The sequence below is a fragment of the Oncorhynchus kisutch genome, linkage group LG29 (genome assembly GCF_002021735.2).
Source record: "Oncorhynchus kisutch isolate 150728-3 linkage group LG29, Okis_V2, whole genome shotgun sequence".
Taxonomy (NCBI): Eukaryota; Metazoa; Chordata; class Actinopteri; order Salmoniformes; family Salmonidae; genus Oncorhynchus; species Oncorhynchus kisutch.
Window position 1 is genome coordinate 10,538,471 of NC_034202.2, and position 20,423 is coordinate 10,558,893.

Below are 20,423 nucleotides of genomic sequence, written 5' to 3' on the forward strand. Positions count from 1 at the left end.
CATCATCACCCAGTGCCTGGGCTTACCTCCGCTGTTCCCGCACCCCACCATACCCCTGTCTGCGCATTATGCCCTGAATATATTCTACCATGCCCAGAAATCTGCTCCTTTATTCTCTGTCCCCAACGCTCTAGGCGACCAGTTTTGATAGCCTTTAGCCGCACCCTCATTCTACTCCTCCTCTGTTCCGCGGGTGATGTGGAGGTAAACCCAGGCCCTGCATGTCCCCAGGCACCCTCATCTGTTGACTTCTGTGATCGAAAAAGCCTTGGTTTCATGCATGTCAACATCAGAAGCCTCCTCCCTAAGTTTGTTTTACTCACTGCTTTAGCACACTCTGCTAACCCTGATGTCCTTGCCGTGTCTGAATCCTGGCTCAGGAAGGCCACCAAAAATTCTGAGATCTCCATACCCAACTATAACATTTTCCGTCAAGATAGAACTGCCAAAGGGGGAGGAGTTGCAGTCTACTGCAGAGATATCCTGCAAAGTAATGTCATACTTTCCAGGTCCATACCCAAACAGTTCGAACTAATAATTTTGAAAATTATTCTCTCCAGAAATAAGTCTCTCACTGTTGCCGCCTGCTACCGACCCCCCTCAGCTCCCAGCTGTGCCCTGGACACCATTTGTGAATTGATCGCCCCCCATCTAGCTTCAGAGTTTGTTCTGTTAGGTGACATAAACTGGGATATGCTTAACAATGATGTTGCTCTTGCTGCGGGCGATTCCCTGATCTACCTCTATGCAGACGACACCATTCTATATACTTCCAAACAAGCTTCAATGCCATACAACACTCCTTCCGTGGCCTCCAACTGCTCTTAAACGCTAGTAAAACCAAATGCATGCTTTTCAACCGTTCGCTGCCTGCACCCGCACGCCTGACCAGCATCACCACCCTGGATGGTTCCGACCTTGAATATGTGGACATCTATAAGTACCTAGGTGTCTGGCTAGACTGTAAACTCTCCTTCCAGACTCATATCAAACATCTCCAATCGAAAATCAAATCAAGATTCGGCTTTCTATTCCGCAACAAAGCCTCCTTCACTCACGCCGCCAAACTTACCCTAGTAAAACTGACTATCTTACCGATCCTCGACTCCGGCGATGTCATCTACAAAATTGCTTCCAAGACTCTACTCAGCAAACTGGATGCAGTTTATCACAGTGCCATCCGTTTTGTCACTAAAGCACCTTATACCACCCACCACTGCGACTTGTATGCTCTAGTCGGCTGGCCCTCGCTACATATTCTTCACCAGACCCACTGGCTCCAGGTCATCTACAAGTCCATGCTAGGTAAAGCGCCGCCTTATTTCAGTTCAGTGGTCACGATGGCAACACCCATCCGTAGCACGCGCTCCAGCAGGTGTATCTCACTGATCATCCCTAAAGCCAACACCTCATTTGGCCGCCTTTCGTTCCAGTTTTCTGCTGCCTGTGACTGGAATGAATTGCAAAAATCGCTGAAGTTGGAGACTTTTATCTCCCTCACCAACTTCAAACATCTGCTATCTGAGCAGCTAACCGATCGCTGCAGCTGTACATAGTCTATCGGTAAATAGCCCACTCATTTTTACCTACCTCATCCCCATACTGTTTTTATTTATTTACTTTTCTGCTCTTTTGCACACCAATATCTCTACCTGTACATGACCATCTGATCATTTATCACTCCAGTGTTAATCTGCAAAATTGTAATTATACGCCTACCTCCTCATGCATTTTGCACACAATGTATATAGACTCCCCTTTTTTTCTACTGTGTTATTGACTTGTTAATTGTTTACTCCATGTGTAACTCTGTGTTGTCTGTTCACACTGCTATGCTTTATCTTGGCCAGGTCGCAGTTGCAAATGAGAACTTGTTCTCAACTAGCCTACCTGGTTAAATAAAGGTGAAATATATATATATATTTTTAATTAACAGTCAGTAGTTTACAGTCAGTGTTGACAAGTGTTCTGATGAGAAGGCAAACTTTTATAGCTATGCCAGTCAAAAATTGGGCCTTATCAGATAATTGTTATGGATGTATCCAAATGAATATGTATATAGAATATGTATATAGAAAACAACAGCTACTTGGTTGTTATTCTGGCCGCAGAGGTTGTGACTGTGTTAGCTTCAGACAGTTGGCTAGCTAACAGCAAGCAAGGAATAAGAATGTTGCCAGAGAGCATGGCAACGGAACGACTGGGTTGCAACTCTAGCAACCAAAAGATGAGAACGTATGAATTTGCTGATATAAATGAAAATATAATCGAAAATGTTTTATTTCTGCCGGTAAATGTGTGATTAATATTGTTTTCTTTGGCAATTTTGGTGTTAGCGGGATAGACAGCTTAAACAAACACAACAGAATAAACGTGGCTGTTATTCTGTCTGCAGAGGTCGTGACTGTGTAGCTGTAGCTAGTTGGCTAGCTAGCAGCAAGCAAGAGATTAGAACGTTAACACTGAGCAAGGCAATGGAACTTAAAGAAAAACTACTGGGGTGCGTCCGTAAATATCGAACGAAACGACTGGGTCGCGTCTCTAGAAAACAAAATATGAGAAATTATACATTTGCTTATAAAAATACAAATATCAACAACAACAAAAATGTATTTCTACCAGTAAATGTGCTTTTATATTGTTTTCTTAGTCAACTGTAGTATATGCGGGATAAACTCCTCCGTTCTGTACATTACCTATCAAAAAATGAACTCCGTCATCCATTATTTCCAAGGTAATGTACAGAACTTATCCCTTACATAACAGTATGAAATAAAATGAAACAGATTCTACAAGAACCAATGTAACTCCTTAAAAACACAGCCTTATTAATGAACAATCCTTACATAGCTTTTCAGAATTCCATAATAAATTGGCCCTAAACTAAAGGCATAGAAACCGTAAATGATGTGGCAATAGGAAATATGATTATTTTCATGACAGAATTATGAAGCAATTTTGGACTGACCAATGTAGACATTTTAAAATATATGCAACTTGAAAGTTTGATATAAAAATAATTTGACCTGAAAGCTTTAAGACATCAAATCAATGTTGAGGGAATCCCATTTGAGACAGAAAAAGATACTCATATGATAGGTAAGATATACAAAACCTTGCAGAGAACCTATCCAACTAGCAATCTCTTAGAAGAAAAATATAAAATATAGGAACCGAGACTGATATGGGCACAAGATGGAGGGAGTGTTGGAACATGTAGAATGAAAAAACTGTTAAGGAAAATGTACTCTTAATCTAGTATAAACTAAGATATAGGATGTATTATACAAGAGACAAAATTGTCAAATTCTACAGCACAACGGAAAGTCATATCTTAAGTGTAAAACTTACCATGAGTCAATAACTTTTGGGAGTGCTATAAAAGTCCAAAAGTTATCAGCAGATTTAGAATGTTGGCTGTCAGTGTAAATTAACTTTTAATCCAGCTATCGGGCATATTTAAGACATGGCATATGAGGGTCTGGTGAAATACCCAACAGGTAGGATTATATTATTTGTGTCACATATTGAAGAAGCTATTACTTCAATATTGGAAGTCAAATGATACTCCAATGTTAGGTGAATGGAAGAATCAAATGCTTCATTTTAAAAATATCGAACAAATCTGGACACCGAAAGAAACAACATGACAGTATCTGAAGTCATACGGGGCAGAGTCTTACAAGCATTAGAAACAAAACTGGGTGTGGATACGATGGGAACATGTTGGTCTGAGCAAGTGTGATGTCATTCATCTTTCACTGCAGTGGGCTAAATCATGATCACACAGAGTGTTTCTTGGTAGTCTTAAACTAAATCTACTTTGAAACACACATGGTGATGGGCTATAAAAGCAGAAGACACCTGTACCATGTCAGAAATAGAGTGGAAATGTATTCAATTTCGAGATTGCATCACAACACTTTCTATACAGTGCATTTGGAAAGTATTCAAACCCTTTAACATTTCCACATTTGTTGCGTTACAGCCTTATTCAAAAATAAATTCATTAAAGATCCTACAATGTGATTTTCTGGATATTTTTTCTCATTTTGTCTGTCATAGTTGAAGCGTACCTATGATGAAAATTACAGGCCTCTCTCATCTTTTTAAGTGGGAGAACTTGCACAATTGGTGGCTGACTAAATACTTTTTTGCCCCACTGTATCTGTCATCTTATCCCACCTTATCTTGCCTGTTATTGCCTGCCTTCCTTTGTGGACAATGACTCCCATTGTTAGGGCGGAGACACAAGCATCTCATCATGAAATACACATTCTCTGGTGGAGACTTGATTTTTGACACAACTTTTAAAATGATATATTCTTTTGCACAAAACAAAATTAGACATACAGGAAGTATAAAACAAACAAGAACAATATATTCACTATTCTAGGGGGTACAAAAAAATATGGATTATACAAAGGCCTTAAAACACATTGATTGACACATTTTACAGCTTTCTTATTAGAAGAATGTAAAATGATCTTAATATACTGGTCAAACTCCTTATAGAAAACAATTAATATAGTGATATTTTTATTAGTGAATTTACATTTATGAATTTGAAATTCTAGCACAACTATATTTAAGAGGTAAAATAGTTTTTCTTTAAAACTTCTACCAAGTATGAACACAGAAATAAATCACACAGTTTACCAAATTATGCAAGATTGCATTTCTGGGTTAACAGAGACTAAGACCTACCTGACACTTTGATCCATCGTTGGTGTTGAGCGCAAGACATCTGAAATACGGGGTTCTTATCCATGATATCCCTTCTCAAGTACATAAAAAAAACTCCTTACAACCACAACCCAACAGAACCGTACGACACTCTGTTCATCTGCTCATCACATGGCACTCTGGTTTTAGTGTGCGCCGCTCTGGTATGGACCTGCAGTGCGTGGTCGCCGGACTGATTATGTACACACCATAAAGCACAACACAGATATTTCACAGCAGGGCAGAGCAGCATGTGCTTGGAAATTGATAATGGATTGAAGATGAAGGACAATGGTTTGTTATTAAGATGAAGAGAGAGCTCTGACTCATGCATTGCTCAATGGCTGTCCCATTAAACCCCATCACTCGAGGCAAATAGGAGGGCTGTTTAGGCTATGGTAGGTGTGCACAGCTGGGTATGTAGGCTTACTAGATATCATCAATAACAATATACAGTGATTTTAAACGTTTTAAAAACGTGCAGCTTGAGTTGGCGTGCATTCTACAAGTTTAAAGTTCACAGAATGTGTAGTGATGGGTATCCTTGACTGATTAATATGTATCCTCCTTAACTGATTTACAATGCATTCGGATAGTATCCAGACCTCTTGACTTTTTCCACATTTTGCTACGTTAGAGCCTTTTCCTAAATTTATGTAGAATTTTTTTGCTCATTAATCTAAATACAATTCCCCCAAATGACAAAGCAAAAAGTGCTTTTACTTTATTTTTGCAAATGTATTAAAAATGCAAAACTGAAATATCACATTTACATAAGTATTCAGACCCTTTACTCAGTACTTTGTTGAAGTACCTTTGGCAGCGATTACAGCCTCAAGTCTTCTTGGGTATGATGTTACAAGCTTGGCACATCTGTATTTGTGGAGTTTCTCCAATTCTTATCTTAAGCTCTGTCAGGTTGGATGGGGAGCGTGGCTGCACAGCTATTTTCAGGTCTCTCCAGAGATGTTCGATCGTGTTCAAGTCCGGGCTATTGCTGGGCCACTCAAGGACATTCAGAGACTTGCCACGAAGCCACTCCTGCAATTCCTTGGCTGTGTGCTTAGGATTGTTGTCCAATTGGGAGTTGAACCCTCACCCCAGTCTGAGGTCCTGAAAGCTCTGGAGCAGAGTTGGAAAAATTCCTCATTTGTCATACTTGAGTAAAAGTAAAGATGCCTTAAAACTTATTTGGGGTGGGGGGCAGTATTTTTATGTCTGGATGAAAATAGTAAACTGCCTGCAACTCAGGCCCAGATACAAGGATATGCATATTATTTGGATAGAAAACACTCTGAAGTTTCAAAAACTGTTTGAATGATGTTTGTGAGTATAACAGAACTCATATGGCAGGCACAAACCTGAGAAATAAAATCCATCCAGGAAGTGGGAAATCTGAGGTTTGTAGGTTTTCAAGTCTTAGCCTATCCAATATACAGTGTCTGTGGGGTCATATTGGACTTCCTAATGTCCACTAGATGTCAACAGTCTTTAGAACCTTGTTTCAGGCTTCTACTGTGAAGTGGGAGAGAATGAGAGCTGATTGAGTCATGGGTCTGCCAGAAGGCCATGTGCTCAGTCAGGCGCGCACCTGTGAGAGTTAGCTCCGTTCCCTTTCATTTCTAAAGACAAAGGAATTCTCCGGTTGAAACATTATTGAAGATTTATGATAAAAACATCCTAAAGATTCATTATATACATAGTTTGACATGTTTCTATGAACTGTAATATAACTTTTATGACTTTGTCTGGACCTAGTGTGTCACGTCCTGACCTTAGAGATCCTTATTTATCCTTTATGTTTGGTTAGGTTAGGGTGTGACTCGGGTGGGAGAATCTATGTTTTCGATTTCTTTGTTGTTTTTGCCTAGTGTGGTTCCCAATCAGAGGCAGCTGTCTATCATTGTCTCTGATTGGGGATCATATATTAGTTGTGATTTTCCATTTGGGTTTTGTGGGAGTTATTTTCTGTTTAGCTGTTTTGCTGCCTGGCAGAACTGTGCGCTTTCGTTTTTATACTTTGTTATTTTGTTGCGGTGTTCAGTTTTATTAAAAATCATGAACGCCTATCACGCTGCACCTTGGTCTCCTTCTTTCAACCTACGAGAGCCGTTACATAGTGCTTGCGCATTTGGATTACTGCACTAAATGCGCGAACAAAAAGGAGGTATTTGGACATAAAGTTTATCGAACAAAACTATAATTTATTGTGGAACTGGGATTCCTAGGAGTGCATTCTGATGAAAATCATCAAAGGTAAGTGAATATTTATAATGCTATTTCTGACTTTTGTTGACTCCATAACATGGCAGGTATCTGGTTGCTTGTTTTGGTCTCTGAGCGCTGTACTCAGATTATTCCATGGTGTACTTTTTCCGTAAAGCTTTTTTGAAATCTGACACAGCGGTTGCATTAAGGAGAAGTATATCTTTAATTCCATGCATAACAATTGTATTTTCAACAACATTTATCAAACAAAACATGTATTGTGTCACATGAAGTCCTATGAGTACCATCTGATGAAGATCATCAAAGGTTAGTGATGAATTTTATCTCTATTTCGGATTTTGTGACTCCTCTCTTTGGCTTGAAAAATGGCTGTTTTTTGTGACTAGGTACTGACCCAACATAATCACATGGTATGCATTTGTCGTAAAGCCTTTTTGAAATTGGACACTGTGGTGGGATTAACAACAAGTTTATCTTTAAAATGGTGTACAATACATGTATGGTTGAGGAATTTTAATTACGAGATTTCTGTTTGAATTTGGCGCCCTGCACTTTCACTGGATGTTGGTCAGGTGGGGGGTTAGCGTCCCACGTACCCTAGAGAGGTTAATAGAAAATAATACTTGAGTAAAAGTCTAAAAGCATCTGGTTTTAAATGTACAGTGGTGTATTTAAATGTACAGTGGTGCAAAAAGGACTTAATTGTCATCAAATAAATGCTATGATTCAAATTCCTTATATTAAGCAAACCAGATGACACAATTTCCTTATTGTTATTTGACAGCCAGGGACACATTCCAACAGTCAGACATAATTTACAAACTAAGCATTTACAGTTGAAGTCGGAAGTTTACATAGTTAGGTTGGAGTCATTAAAACTAGTTTTTCAACCACTCCACAAATAACTTGTTAAAAAACTATAGTTTGGCAACTCAGTTAGGACATCTACTTGGTGCATGACACAAGTAATTTTTCTGTCAATTGTTTACAGATTTATAATTCACTGTATCACAATTCCAGTGGGTCAGAAGTTTACATACACTAAGTTGACTGTGCCTTAAACAGCTTGGAAAATTCCAGAAAATTATGTCATGGCTTTAGAAGCTTCTGATATTGAAGCAACATCACAAGACATAAATCAGGAAGTTAAAGCTTGGTCGCAAATGGGTCTTCCAAATGGACAATGGCCCCAAGCATACTTCCAAAGTTGTGGGAAAATGGCTTAAGGACAACAAAGTCAAGGTATTGGAATGGCCATCACAAAGCCCTGACCTCCATCCTATAGAAAGGCCTACAATTCTGACTCAGATACACCAGCTCTGTCAGGAGAAATGGTCCAAAACTCACCCAACTTATTGTGGGAAGCTTGTGGAAGGCTACCCGAGACGTTTGACCCAAATTAAGCAATTGAAAGGCAATGCTACCAAATACTAATTGAGTGTATGCAAACTTCTGACCCACTGGGAATGTAATGAAATAAATAAAAGCTGAAATAAATGATTCTCTCTACTATTATTCTGACATTTCACATTCTTATAATGAAGTGGTGATCGTAACTGACCTAAGACGGGGACTTTTTACTAGGTTTAAATGTCAGGAATTGTGAAAAAAATCAGTTTAAATGTATTTGGTTCAGGTGTATGTAAACTTCCGACTTCAACTGTATGTTTAGTGAGTCTGCCAGATCATAGGCAGTAGGGATAACCAGGGACGTTCTCTTGATAAGTGCATGAATTGGACCATTTTACTGTACTGCAAGTCATTCAAATGGTAATATGTACACTTTGGGTGTCAAGGAAAATGTATGGAGATAATGTACATAATTTTCTTTAAGAATGTAGTGAAGTAAAAGTGAAAGTTGTCAAAAATATAAATAGTAACGTAAAGTACAGATACCCCAAAAAACTACTTAAGTAGTGCTTGAAAGACTTTTACTGAAGTACTTTACACCACTGGAGCAGGCTTTCATCAAGGATTTCTCTGTACTTTGCTCCATTCAGCTTTCCCTCGATCCTGATTCGTCTCCCAGTCCCTGCCACTGAAAAACATCCCCAAAGTCTGATGCTGCCACCACCATGCTTCACCATCGAATTAAATAAAATCAAATGTTATTAGTCACATGTGTCTAATACACCCTTACAGTGAAATGCTTAGTTACGATCACCTAACCAACAATGCAGTTTAAAAAAATATGGATAAGAATAAGAAATAAAAAGAACAAGTAATTAAAGTGCAGCAATAAAATAACAATTGCGAGACTATATACAGATGGTACCGGTACAAAGTCAATGTGCGGGGGCACCGGTTAGTGGAGGTAGTATGGACATGTAGGTAGAGTTATTAAAGTGACTTTGCATAGATGATAACAGAGTAGCAGCGGTGTAAAAGAGGGGGGGCAATGCAAATAGTCTGGGAAGCCATTTGATTAGATGTTCAGGAGTCTTATGGCTTGTGGGTGGAAGCTGTTTAGAAGCTTCTTGGAGCTAGACTTGGCGCTCCGGTAATGCCTGCGTGTGGTAGCAGAGAGCACAGTCTATGACTAGGGTGGCTGGAGTCTTTGACAATTTTTAGGTCCTTCGACACCGCCTGGTATAGAGGTCCTGGATGGCAGGAAGCTTGGCCCTTGTGATGTACTGGGCCGTTTGCACTACCCTCTGCAGTGCCTTCCAGTCGGAGGCTGAGCCGTTACCATACCAAGCAGTGATGAAACCAGTCAGTATGCCCTCGATGGTGCAGCTGAAGAACCTTTTGAGGATCTGAGGACCCATGCCAAATATTTTCAGTCTCCTGAGGTGGAATAGGTTTTGTCTTACCTTCTTCACGACTGTCTTGGTGTTCTTGGACCATGTCAGTTTGTTGGTGATGTGGACACCAAGGAACTTGAAGCTCTCAACGTGCTCCATTGAGAATGGGGGCATGCACTGTCCTCTTTTTCCTGTTTCCATTGATCTTAAGGATGGTGCCAGGTTTTCTCCAGACGTGACGATTGGCATTCAGGCCAAAGATATCAATCTTGGTTTCATCAGATCAGAGAATCTTGATACTTATGGTCTGAGTGTCCTTTACGTGCATTTTGGAAAACTCCAAGCGGGCTGTCATGTGCCTTTTACTGAGGAGTGGCTTCCATCTGGCCACTAACATGTTAATGTACAGTCAATAAGCAGTTACACTGGCAGGCCCCGGTGGCAATAAATTAATAATACCAAAAACGTACCTTATGAGAGTTTCAGTGTTGTGTTGGAATGTCATAGCCAGCTAGCTAACAAAGCATCCCTCTGTTTGAGCAGGGTGTTTCCGTAGGCTAAACTAGCTAGCTGCCATTTGCTAGCTAAGTAAGTGAAACAAAGTAAAAAAAATAATAATAACAATCTCTCTTTCTCTCTATTTCTCTCTTGCTTCTACTTCATTTTGGAATAAATTAATTTGTTAACTGTTCAACTATTGTCTTTCTCTCTCTTTGAGTCAACTACTCACCACATTTTATACACTGCAGTGCTAGCTAGCAGTAGCTTATGCTTTCAGTATGATATTCATTCTCTGATCCTTTGATTGTGTGGACAACATGTCAGTCAGTGGACAACATGCAAGAGCTTTGATAGGCTGGAGGACGTTCTGTGGAAGTTGTTATAATTACTGTGTAAGTCTATGGAAGGGAATGAGAACCATGAGCCTCTGTCACGGTGCTGACTTTTGCCCAATGCCTGCAGCAAAAGCCTCTACCCCGTCCTCTGGCTGGGCAGAGTACTTTGGGACTTTAGTTACTTTGGTGTAACAAGGGCCTAGCCGTGCGGCTCTACCAACCCTTCTATTTATTCGTAATGGCCCTTCGCGTAAGTTGGGTTTGTTCCTTCTTTCACGTTGTCACTCCGTTCTTTTCCGGTCTAGTATGAGGCCTTGGATAGATATACTCCTATTTAAATATTCTTAAGTGTTATGGATTCCTCCTATATTTCCTTACTTTCAAGTTATCTTTACCTATGTATATATCAATACCTAATAACAACTCCTAGTAGTTATTATGCTCGTCAGCTAGTAGTCACTTGGAAACTAGTATTGGTATATGTTTTGACTCTCTTAAAAATATATTATTGTCCACACAATGAAATATTCTTTAGTGCAATCACTTTAACCTATTACCAGGGTCACTTGCTGTTCAGTGAGAGTGTCAAAGGCATTTGCTCTCCAGATCGTTAATCTGGCCTAGTTGTCAAAGTTTCAAGCTTTTATTAAGTCACTCTGTTTTTTGTCTTATACACATCCTTACAATTCAATGGTTATACAGTTTCTCAAATCAACAATAATGCTCAATCAATCCTTAATGCTTTAATTAAGCTATGCCAGATAATATTGCAAAACTTTAAATGTGTTAACACTTCTAACAATATTGACTAAATAGCAAAAATAGTTCAATTACCTTAAATGCTCAGCCCTTTGGTCACTTTCCCGTAATCGGTATTCTCGCAGCTATGACGCTAGATTCCGAATTCCAGTATCTCTATACACTTCCAACTCTGTGTATGGACTCAATATATTGTAACTGGTACTTGGCTATTATTCCTTGAATTGCTAATCACCTCTGGTTTCTGGTGTCAAAAAATGCGAACGCCCGCTTTGTCGATGTGATCAAGAGGTGGTTAGACCTCTGTTTTTCGGAGACTCAGTCGGGTTCACAAGATTCAACCAGCTTCTTCAGAGTATGACCCAATAAGTACTTAAGCAAAAATATCCAGCTCTCAAAATATTGTTCTAGTCCAACAAAAAGTGTATATCCTAATACTATTCACTTCCAACTCTGTGCATAGATGCAATATATGGTAACTGGTACTTGGCTGTTTTTCCTTGAATTGCTAATCACCTCTGGTTTCTGGTGTCAAAAATACGAACGCCCGCTTTGTCTATGTGATCAAGAGGTGGTTAGACCTCTGTTTTTCGGAGACTCAGTCGGTTTCACAAGATTCAACCAGCTTCTTCAGAGTATGACCCAATAAGTACTTAAGCACAAATATCCGGTTCTCAAAATATTGTTTTACTCTATCAAAAAGCGTATAGTGCAATAGTAAATTTACCTATGATGATTCTCCATATGACGTCTGCTTCATATGTTAGTGAGGATCATGCTGTGTTATGATCTCTGTTCTCTTTATATATCTTTTTAAAGGGGAAGTTCCCACTGGGGCTGTAGACCTACGTAATCTTAGGCCTGTGTGTTAAATGGAAGCTTCCTATTATTACCCTTTAAGGTCATGCACTACTGACTCTCACATTGCTGCTTCCGTGTTACTGTTGGCTGATTCCACTCAATCATACCAGCTGGTTGTTTCTACCACTGGAGGTGGCGTAGATGGTATGTCAAGCGTCAGCTGGGAGAAGTCTATGATAGGTATCTCCTCTGCTTCTCCCTGTTGTCCAGTTTCTGCAGGTGCGTTCCATGAGGTCCCGTGGATGCCCTGTGTTGTTGCCCCCATTGCTTGATGGAGTGGGCAGATTCTTTTCATCTCTTGTCACACCCGCTCCAGCATCTGAACACTCATTTCTCTTAGTTCCTTGCCTCATTATTCTCCCATTATAGCGTACCCCTAACATTAGCCCATCTATCCTCTGTACCATGCCATAGCTAACCTCCTGTCCATCTTCCATCTTCAACCAATACCTACTCTTGATGTACTGACCATCACTCGTTACTGACTTAACTGCTAATCTTCCGTTCACCACAATGTTTGCATATGCCCCATCTTTGGGCCAGTCCTCTGCTTCATCTTCATTATATTTACAGTACCCTAACTTATTGCATGTTGCACCACAAAAGCAAGCTTTACAAAAATATGTAATAAGGCTATTCCCAGATCTTGTGTCTCTAATTATTTTCCCTTTGGTTATGCTAGAACAATGCTCGCACCGATGCTTCCATCCTCCCCTGGTCCTGGCTCCATCCTGTGTAATATATTTCATTGTTTAGCCCTGATAACTCTATCTTCCCTGTTTGCCTGTCCCATTATATTTCTTTACCATTATACACAACCCTCAACTTTGCCTCTTCTTCTTCTGGGTCATTTTCCAAGCCATCCCTCTTTTTACCATTACCCTCATTTTTGGCCAATCTCTGGCTTCCTCTAAGCAACCTAAACACACACTCTCCAAATCTTTCCCTCGCCAATTTAGCCTTCCATGTAGAGTCCCCTTTACATTAAATGCACACCCTCCACATAGGTCTAGTTCCTTGGTATTTTCCCAACACAACATATGCCCCTCGCAACAGTCATTCAGGTCAGGCCTATCCATTATTTGCCAATGTTTAATGAATGTCTCCATCCTAGCCATACACCATTCTCCTAGGATCTTTGCTTCCTCATACATCTGTTCTTCCTCTGAAGCTTCTGATTCCTATAATTCAGGGAAGATTGGTTAGACCATTGTTATTGTCACCTCCCTTTCTTGGCCTTCTTCTTGCCCTTCCTACTTCTGGGGTTTACCATGCTTCTAAGTTCATCCCCAATGTATTTCAGCTCCCTTCTCAGATCTCCTGCTGCTGCCTCACACCTTACTACTGAACTAGTAAGATCTGCAATTTTGGACCAGTTAGGTCCCTCGCCCTTATGCTCTGATCCATCTCCTTGTATGGTTTTACATTGTCTTCCCTCTGTTGCCTTTAGCGCCCAGATAGGTCTCCAGGCTGGCCCCTGTGCCGTCTGCCTCCTAACTCCTGCGTCTGGCAGCCCGCTAGGGCCATTGTCTTTTGAGCCACACCCAAACCATCCTTTCACTAACTGCCTACCTCTCTCTTTCTGTTTTTCCTCCCTTTCTTTCCTTGATCTCTGATTATCCTGTCTGTGCCTTGGGGTATACCTTCTTAGTCTCCTTATCTTCAAACCTGGTCCCTCTCCATGTTCTTCCTTACTTCCTTCTATAAGGAAAACTGGTTCTTTTCCTTGCCCCTCTACCTTTTTCTGGGCCCGTACCTCTTCCTCAGTTAATCTCCTCCTCACTCCATGTTTACTAGCTCTTGGCCTATAGATATCTCCTAACATCATTTCTACCCATCTGTTGTCGGTCATGCAAGCCCCTATGTTGCAATCCAACATCTTCCACTTAAGGCCAAACCTCCTGACTGTACTCTCGTGCCACTCTGCCCCGGCCTTATCCCGCCTCGTGTAGCACAGATGTTTCTCCAGGACTTCTAAGTCCTCTTTGGTCCAACATTTCTCCAAGTCCCCTAGCATAACTTGGGGCTCTCTCCTTGTGTCTCTTTCCATTGTTGTCCTTAAATTTTTCATCACCAGAGGTGGTGATCCATATTTCCAATTCGCTGGCCGACATGGGCATTTGCTACTATCTTTGAAGTCTACTATTGTAATCTCTTTCCTTCCTATCGCCACTCTACGCCTTCCTGCTGTGGCTTTCATGTTAACCCCGAATCCCCAGGATGTAACTGCGCCAAAGTACTCCTCCTCACCTATTCTTTCTATCAGATACGCCTCATGAGGTTCATAACAATCCTCGCATAGCATGTGGTTCCAGATAGGACTACCCCATGTATGTCTTCCTGCTCCAATTCTCCGGGGGCCAATCTCCCACATCGCCCACAATTTATCATGACTCTGTCCTCAGCTCCCTTACACCATAGCCACCTACTCTCTTCTACTCTAACTATCCTACCTTTTTTGCCCACCCTTTCCTCCCTCTCCCCGTCTTGTTTTAAATAATATCCAGGTCTTACCCTGTCGCACTTCTCTGGGTTTTCCTAAGGATATGAGGGGGAGAAAAGATTGGTAAGCACAAAACCCATAATTGCCATAGTTCATTCCATTTCCCGTGAAAATGGTGCAATGGCATTAAGGGCCATAGCTATAACTACCCATATTACCATGGGTAGTGCTTTTCCTAATACCTGTCTCCTAATTTGGCTTCTTTTATTTTTCTGTTTTTTTAGTTCTTTCCACAACTGCATTATTATTATTACCAAAATTAGCCCTTCCATTACCCATCCAGCGTATGCAAATCCCTTCAATTGTTCACATAGCCCTGTGGTATCTGTCATGTTTACTTTAAAGCCTCCTATCTGGCCTATTGCGCCGAAGACTGTTGCCATAGTTTCTCCAAATTGTATCAACCCATAATGCTTCCCCAGTACTGGTGCCACTTGTTGTATTACCACCACAGGTACCATAGACAACATTACAGTCTGTCCTTTGGATAAACCAAACCAAACCTAATCACTGCCACTAGGGTGCTAAGTATTATTGCTAACAATGTTATAACCCCCTGACCCTGCCTATTTTTCCAACCCAACATTCCCCAAATCATAATCTGTAGTAGTTGACACAATGTTATAGCTACCTCCTCCTGGGGGTCTCTTTGAGTCAGGTCCCTGTTCTCAAAGTCGGATTGGTTGGAGGAGTTGGATGCCATTTTCTTAGGAGGTTGTTGGTAGTTTCTATGGTTTAGAAGCTTTTCTTTATTGTGTTGTACTCAGGCTGCTTAAGTCATTTGTGCCTTATTGTGCAGAAACAGCTACCCTTTATTCACCTTCAGCCAGTGCCCCCTCCCCTTGTCAGGCACTGCCTACTTCCTTTACTATGACACCTCGGCGGGTCACAAGTTCGTGACCTCTAGTAGGTCTACCCGTGTTCCCTCTGTCTCCCGTTCCTCTAATCAGCCAGGAGATCTTTGATGTACTCTCTCGTATACCATAGTCCACATTATTACTCCTTTGCATATCTTCCACAAGAGTTTTAGCATTAACTTTAATAACTCTCTCAGTAGTCTAAGGGTTATTTTAATTATTTTAAATAGGGATAGCCACCCCTTCCTCAGTACTGCATCTACTGGAAGTCCCATTCTTTTGACGTAACTTAGGGCTATCATAAGCGCTATGAATATCAAGATCCCTACTGTGATACTTATTCCTAGGCAGAATCTTTCTTTCATTTCTTGCCACCATGAAGTGACTTCCTCCCATTTGTCTTTTATGGCTGTGACCACCTTATTTACTGGTTCCACTATTATATCATTTGCCATTTTAGCCATCCCTGTGGTAAAACCTCCCCATGCTCTAGTTAACCAGTTGACTCCTAAACCATTACTCATAGTGGTGTCCTCGTCTCGATACCACGTTATGCCATCTGCTCCTTTGTCCCAGAACCTTCTCTTCAATATGTTACAGTAGTTTTCCTGCCCCATAGTTTTTAACAGTTCCAAGTTTCGTTGAATTATACTGCACCCTTCTGATACCGTACCATTGTCAAATAACTGTTTACACGTGGACATATTCCAAGTCAGGGTCATATTCTTATCCCAGTCTGACCCTTTTCCCCATAGGTCTCCCCATGGTTCGTCCTGTTGTGGCCACATTAGCTTTATGGCCCATTCCTTATACCCTCCCATCAGCCACCGGGCGGTCATGGGTTCAAGGGTATATCTAGCCCAATCTGCTAGAGAGGGATCTGTTCGAAGGGTCTGATCCCTGGTGCCAGCTATATCCCCTTGGTTTACATGGAATTTAATGCCTCCATAGCATGCTAATTGTACGTATCCTCCGGTTAACGGAGTGGGGTCTAACTGGCGTTTATCCCATCCCATTGCTATTGGGTCAAATGTTTTGGACACCATGGTACTCTTCATACTAGTGCTGGCTTCAAAGTTTTTAATGACCGTTTCTTTCATTATTAATGCATTCCTAATCATTTTTCCCATGGTTGTATTCCATTTCTGTAGCATTAATCCCTGCATCCATATAAGGGTATCAGTGTTCAATCTTCCTATTGGGGGGAAACTGTATCCAAATTGATGCACATGTTCCATTTTGTCCTGTGTTCTTATATGTTTTAAAATACCTCCTCCAGCCAATACTCTGGAGTGGCAAGCGCCCCGTGGGTTTACCATGTCTACCAATTTTTGGTTTGCGTTCTCATTCCTGCCTGAGAAGGCCGGCGCTACCCCCAGCATTCCAGGTGAAGGATAATGTCCCCCTGACCATCTATGGAAGTGGGGGATTCCTGATTCTTTCAATATGCCATGGGCTGAGATGCAATGGTATTGTGCCCAGGCCTCAGTTTTATTCGCAGGGGGTCTAACCCATTGGTCATAATACTGTTGGGCGGTCTTCCCTTCTTTCCTATAGAACGGGTTATTTGGTTCTTGTCCCCAGTTCCATAATGGGGCTTTAGCACACATTCTTTGGGCCATCTCAAGGCTTTGTTGATCATTTTCTTTCAAACTCCTAAGGTCTAGTGCTGTCCATGGGGTTGACCTGGGATAGGCCAACCCTGGGTTTGTATTATTCTGTGTCGTAAGGCATACCCATCCTGAGGTGGAATACTTTATTGGTTTTTCTCCTGGCCTGGTGGAGTTGGGAATGTCATGTCCCCACACTCCATATTCCATCCGGTGGAATCTATCTAATGGGCCACTAGTAAATCCCAGATACTTATAGGTCCTATTTTTTGCATACGGTAAAATAATACCCTTGCTTCCTCCCAGTATTCTATTATCCCATGAGGAGAAATTTCCAGGGTGTAGGTATAACACTATATCATTCAACCATTTAGCTTCAGGGCTTGGTCCTGTAATTCGCCTCTGCGTGCTGCGCCTTACTCGGTACCTGGAGCTATTCCCTTTCAGACATAATATATCTAAGCCCCCTTGATCCATACCCTGTCTTGGGCCCTCTGTGTGTGTTAGGTTCATTTCTGTTTTGTCGCGCGCCAGTGTGGTCAGGGGGGCCACTTTCCTTTTAGCTCGCTCTAGGGTGCTAGTATTGTTTTCGCCTGGTTCACGGGGTGTCGTTATTGCTGAACTTGCCGATGGATGACTTGCTGATGCATGACTTGTGGTCATGCTATTTTTGCTCATCCGAGGCCAACGTGTTGGTTTTGTCCTCCTAGGCCACGCCGAGGTGTTGAAAGCAGTCGTTAACTTCTTCGAGATAGGGGGCGCTCTTTTAATTTTTGGATAAAAAACGTTCCCGTTTTAAACAAGATATTCTGTCACGAAAAGATGCTCGACTATGCATGTAATTGACAGCTTTGGAAAGAAAAAACTCTGACGTTTCCAAAACTGCAAATATATTATCTGTGAGTGCCCCAGAACTAATGCTACAGGTGAAACCAAGATTAAATTTCATACAGGAAATGCCCCAGATTCTGAAGGCGCTGTGTTCCAATGTCTCCTTATATGGCTGTGAATGCGCCAGGAATGAGCCTGCACTTTCTGTCGTTTTCCCAAGGTGTCTGCAGCATTGTGACATATTTGTAGGCATATCATTGGAAGATTGACCATAAGAGACTACTTTTACCAGGTGTCCGCCCGGTGTCCTGCGTCGAAAGTATTGCGTAATCTCTAGGTCCATGCGCTTTCCATTCTCTTCAGAGGAGAAAGTCAACTGCCACGAATGATTTATCATCGATAGATATGTGAAAAACACCTTTAGGATTGATTCTAAACAACGTATGCCATGTTTCTGTCGATATTATAGAGTTAATTTGGAAAAAAGTTTGCGTTGTAATGACTTAATTTTCTGTTTTTTTCTTACCCAAACGTGATGAAGAAAACGGAGCGATTTGTCTACACAAACAATCTTTTTGGAAAAACGGAACATTTGCTAGCTAACTGAGAGTTCTTCAAAGGTATGATTTTGAATGCTTTTCTTGTTTTTGTGAAAATGTTGCATGCTGAATGCCAGGCTTAATGCTATGCTAGGCTATCAATACTGTTACACAAATGCTTGTTTAGCTATGGTTCAAAAGCATATTTTGAAAATCTGAGATGACAGTGTTGTTAACAAAAGGCTAAGCTTGAGAGCTAATATTTTAATTTCATTTCATTTGCGATTTTCATGAATAGTTAACGTTGCATTATGGTAATGAGCTTGAGGCTGTATTCATGATCCCGGATCCGGGATGGCTAGAATCAAGATTAAACTGTGGCACTCAACACTTTCGCAAGGTGAACTGGTCGTACTTTGATCATAGATAAATTTGATCTCCGTTATATTCTCTGCATCACCCAGCTGTCCCCTCCACTGGCCGCCTTTATATGAATTCATATATTGTCCATTTTCACATGTCTGATTAACCAGTACTGGTCCTTTAGTTATATTTACTATATACCCTTGGAGTGTGTTACTGGTCACTAATTTCCACAACACCACTATGGTATTATTATGATCCCAGGTCAGATTCCATTTCGTAATATTATATCTCTGTTTTAACTTGACTGAAGGGTGTCCTGGACACAGTGAGTCATTTGTTATGGTGCATTGTACGGGTGTGCCCCATCTCTTTGTAAATGCTCTATAGGTTGGTATAGAGTTGGCACATTTTTCTTGGAGTATCTCTTAGTCCCTGTACTAATTCTCTCTTGTTTTTCATACACTATCCCTAGGTTTAGTCCTATTATTATGGCGGTGGGTACTAATATTATGGTGGAAAGGATACTTACCCACCAGCACCATCCCACCTTACATTCCCTATGCCTGGTTCTATATTCTCCCAGCCTCATTTCCCTGTAGAAACAGAGGGAGACATTCTAGTTAGTTTTGTTTTCTTTCTTTTTTACAAATGGTGGACCTAGTATGGCCTGTGTCCCTTTGTCTAGATGTGTCCTCTCCAGGGTCTTGTGTGTTTGAGGTTAGTTTTCTTTTTATTAGGTTATTAATCAACCTTCAAATTTTTCCTTGTGGATCAGGTAGAGCAGCTTCATTTCTACCTCTTCCCTCTCCAGGAGCTGCTTTCCTGTCCACCAACATGTGGCACGAGTATAGACAGTCCAATTTGGTTTTGGGGTCCTGGGCAATGTATATTTGCCAGCCCAATTTCACCATGTGCTTTTCTCTTTTGTCAACCCTGACGGGTTCTGTATCCTCTATGGCCATAAGCTTGGAGACACAGCACATTGTCTTCTCTTTCCTCATAAACCTGCCCCAGTTATGTTCTCTCACTGGCTTACATGTTCCTTCCCACCAGCATCTTCTCATTACCCCATGGTGGTCGTTTCGCTCATGGTTATTGTCTAATTCATATTCATCATCTTGTTCCCAGTCACGTCTGTTTGTCAACATCTGACTTAGGTAATTCCTAGGGTTCCATAGGGAAAATTTCCCGTCTACCCTCATCCAACATTCTGGTTCTCCTGGTTGTGTGCCATATCCTGTCACTGGGACTGGGTCACCTTTCCTTTCTTCCAGCCACTATTCACAATTTGTGTAGGTACTTATTCCTCCAGCCAATCTGAAGGGCCCTGCTTCCACAGGCCATAGGCCTTCCTCCCTTCACACTGGAGTGAGTAGGCTACCTCTTAACAGGCCATTCTCCCCTCTCAGTTTCTGAGGTCTGCACTCCACACAATTCTTCTGGACCAACACACCTCTGTGCGTCCCTACACATGTGCACCGCTTCGGCTCCCATCCTGATGTCACTTCCTGTACTCCTACCATGCAGTTTGAAAATACGTCCCTATCACATCTCTTGCACCAG

The 20,423-nt window shown here is 41.3% G+C and overlaps 1 protein-coding gene across 2 annotated transcripts in view; it reads right to left on the reverse strand.

Moving 5' to 3' along the window:
- LOC116358301 (uncharacterized) overlaps positions 1-16,745 on the reverse strand; it is a 29,106-nt gene extending 12,361 nt beyond the window's left edge. The window contains exons 1-2 of one of the 2 annotated variants that reach the window (XM_031809496.1): positions 11,369-16,745; positions 5,703-5,847 (exon numbers count right to left, since the gene is read on the reverse strand). In XM_031809496.1, the coding sequence (XP_031665356.1) occupies positions 13,374-14,528 (1,155 nt within the window). In that variant the 5' untranslated portion in view covers positions 14,529-16,745 and the 3' untranslated portion in view covers positions 5,703-5,847; positions 11,369-13,373. Of the gene's footprint in view, positions 1-5,702; positions 5,848-11,368 lie in introns of those variants that run through there. The other variant, XM_031809497.1, reaches the window with a different exon arrangement.
- Positions 16,746-20,423: the final 3,678 nt, after the last annotated feature.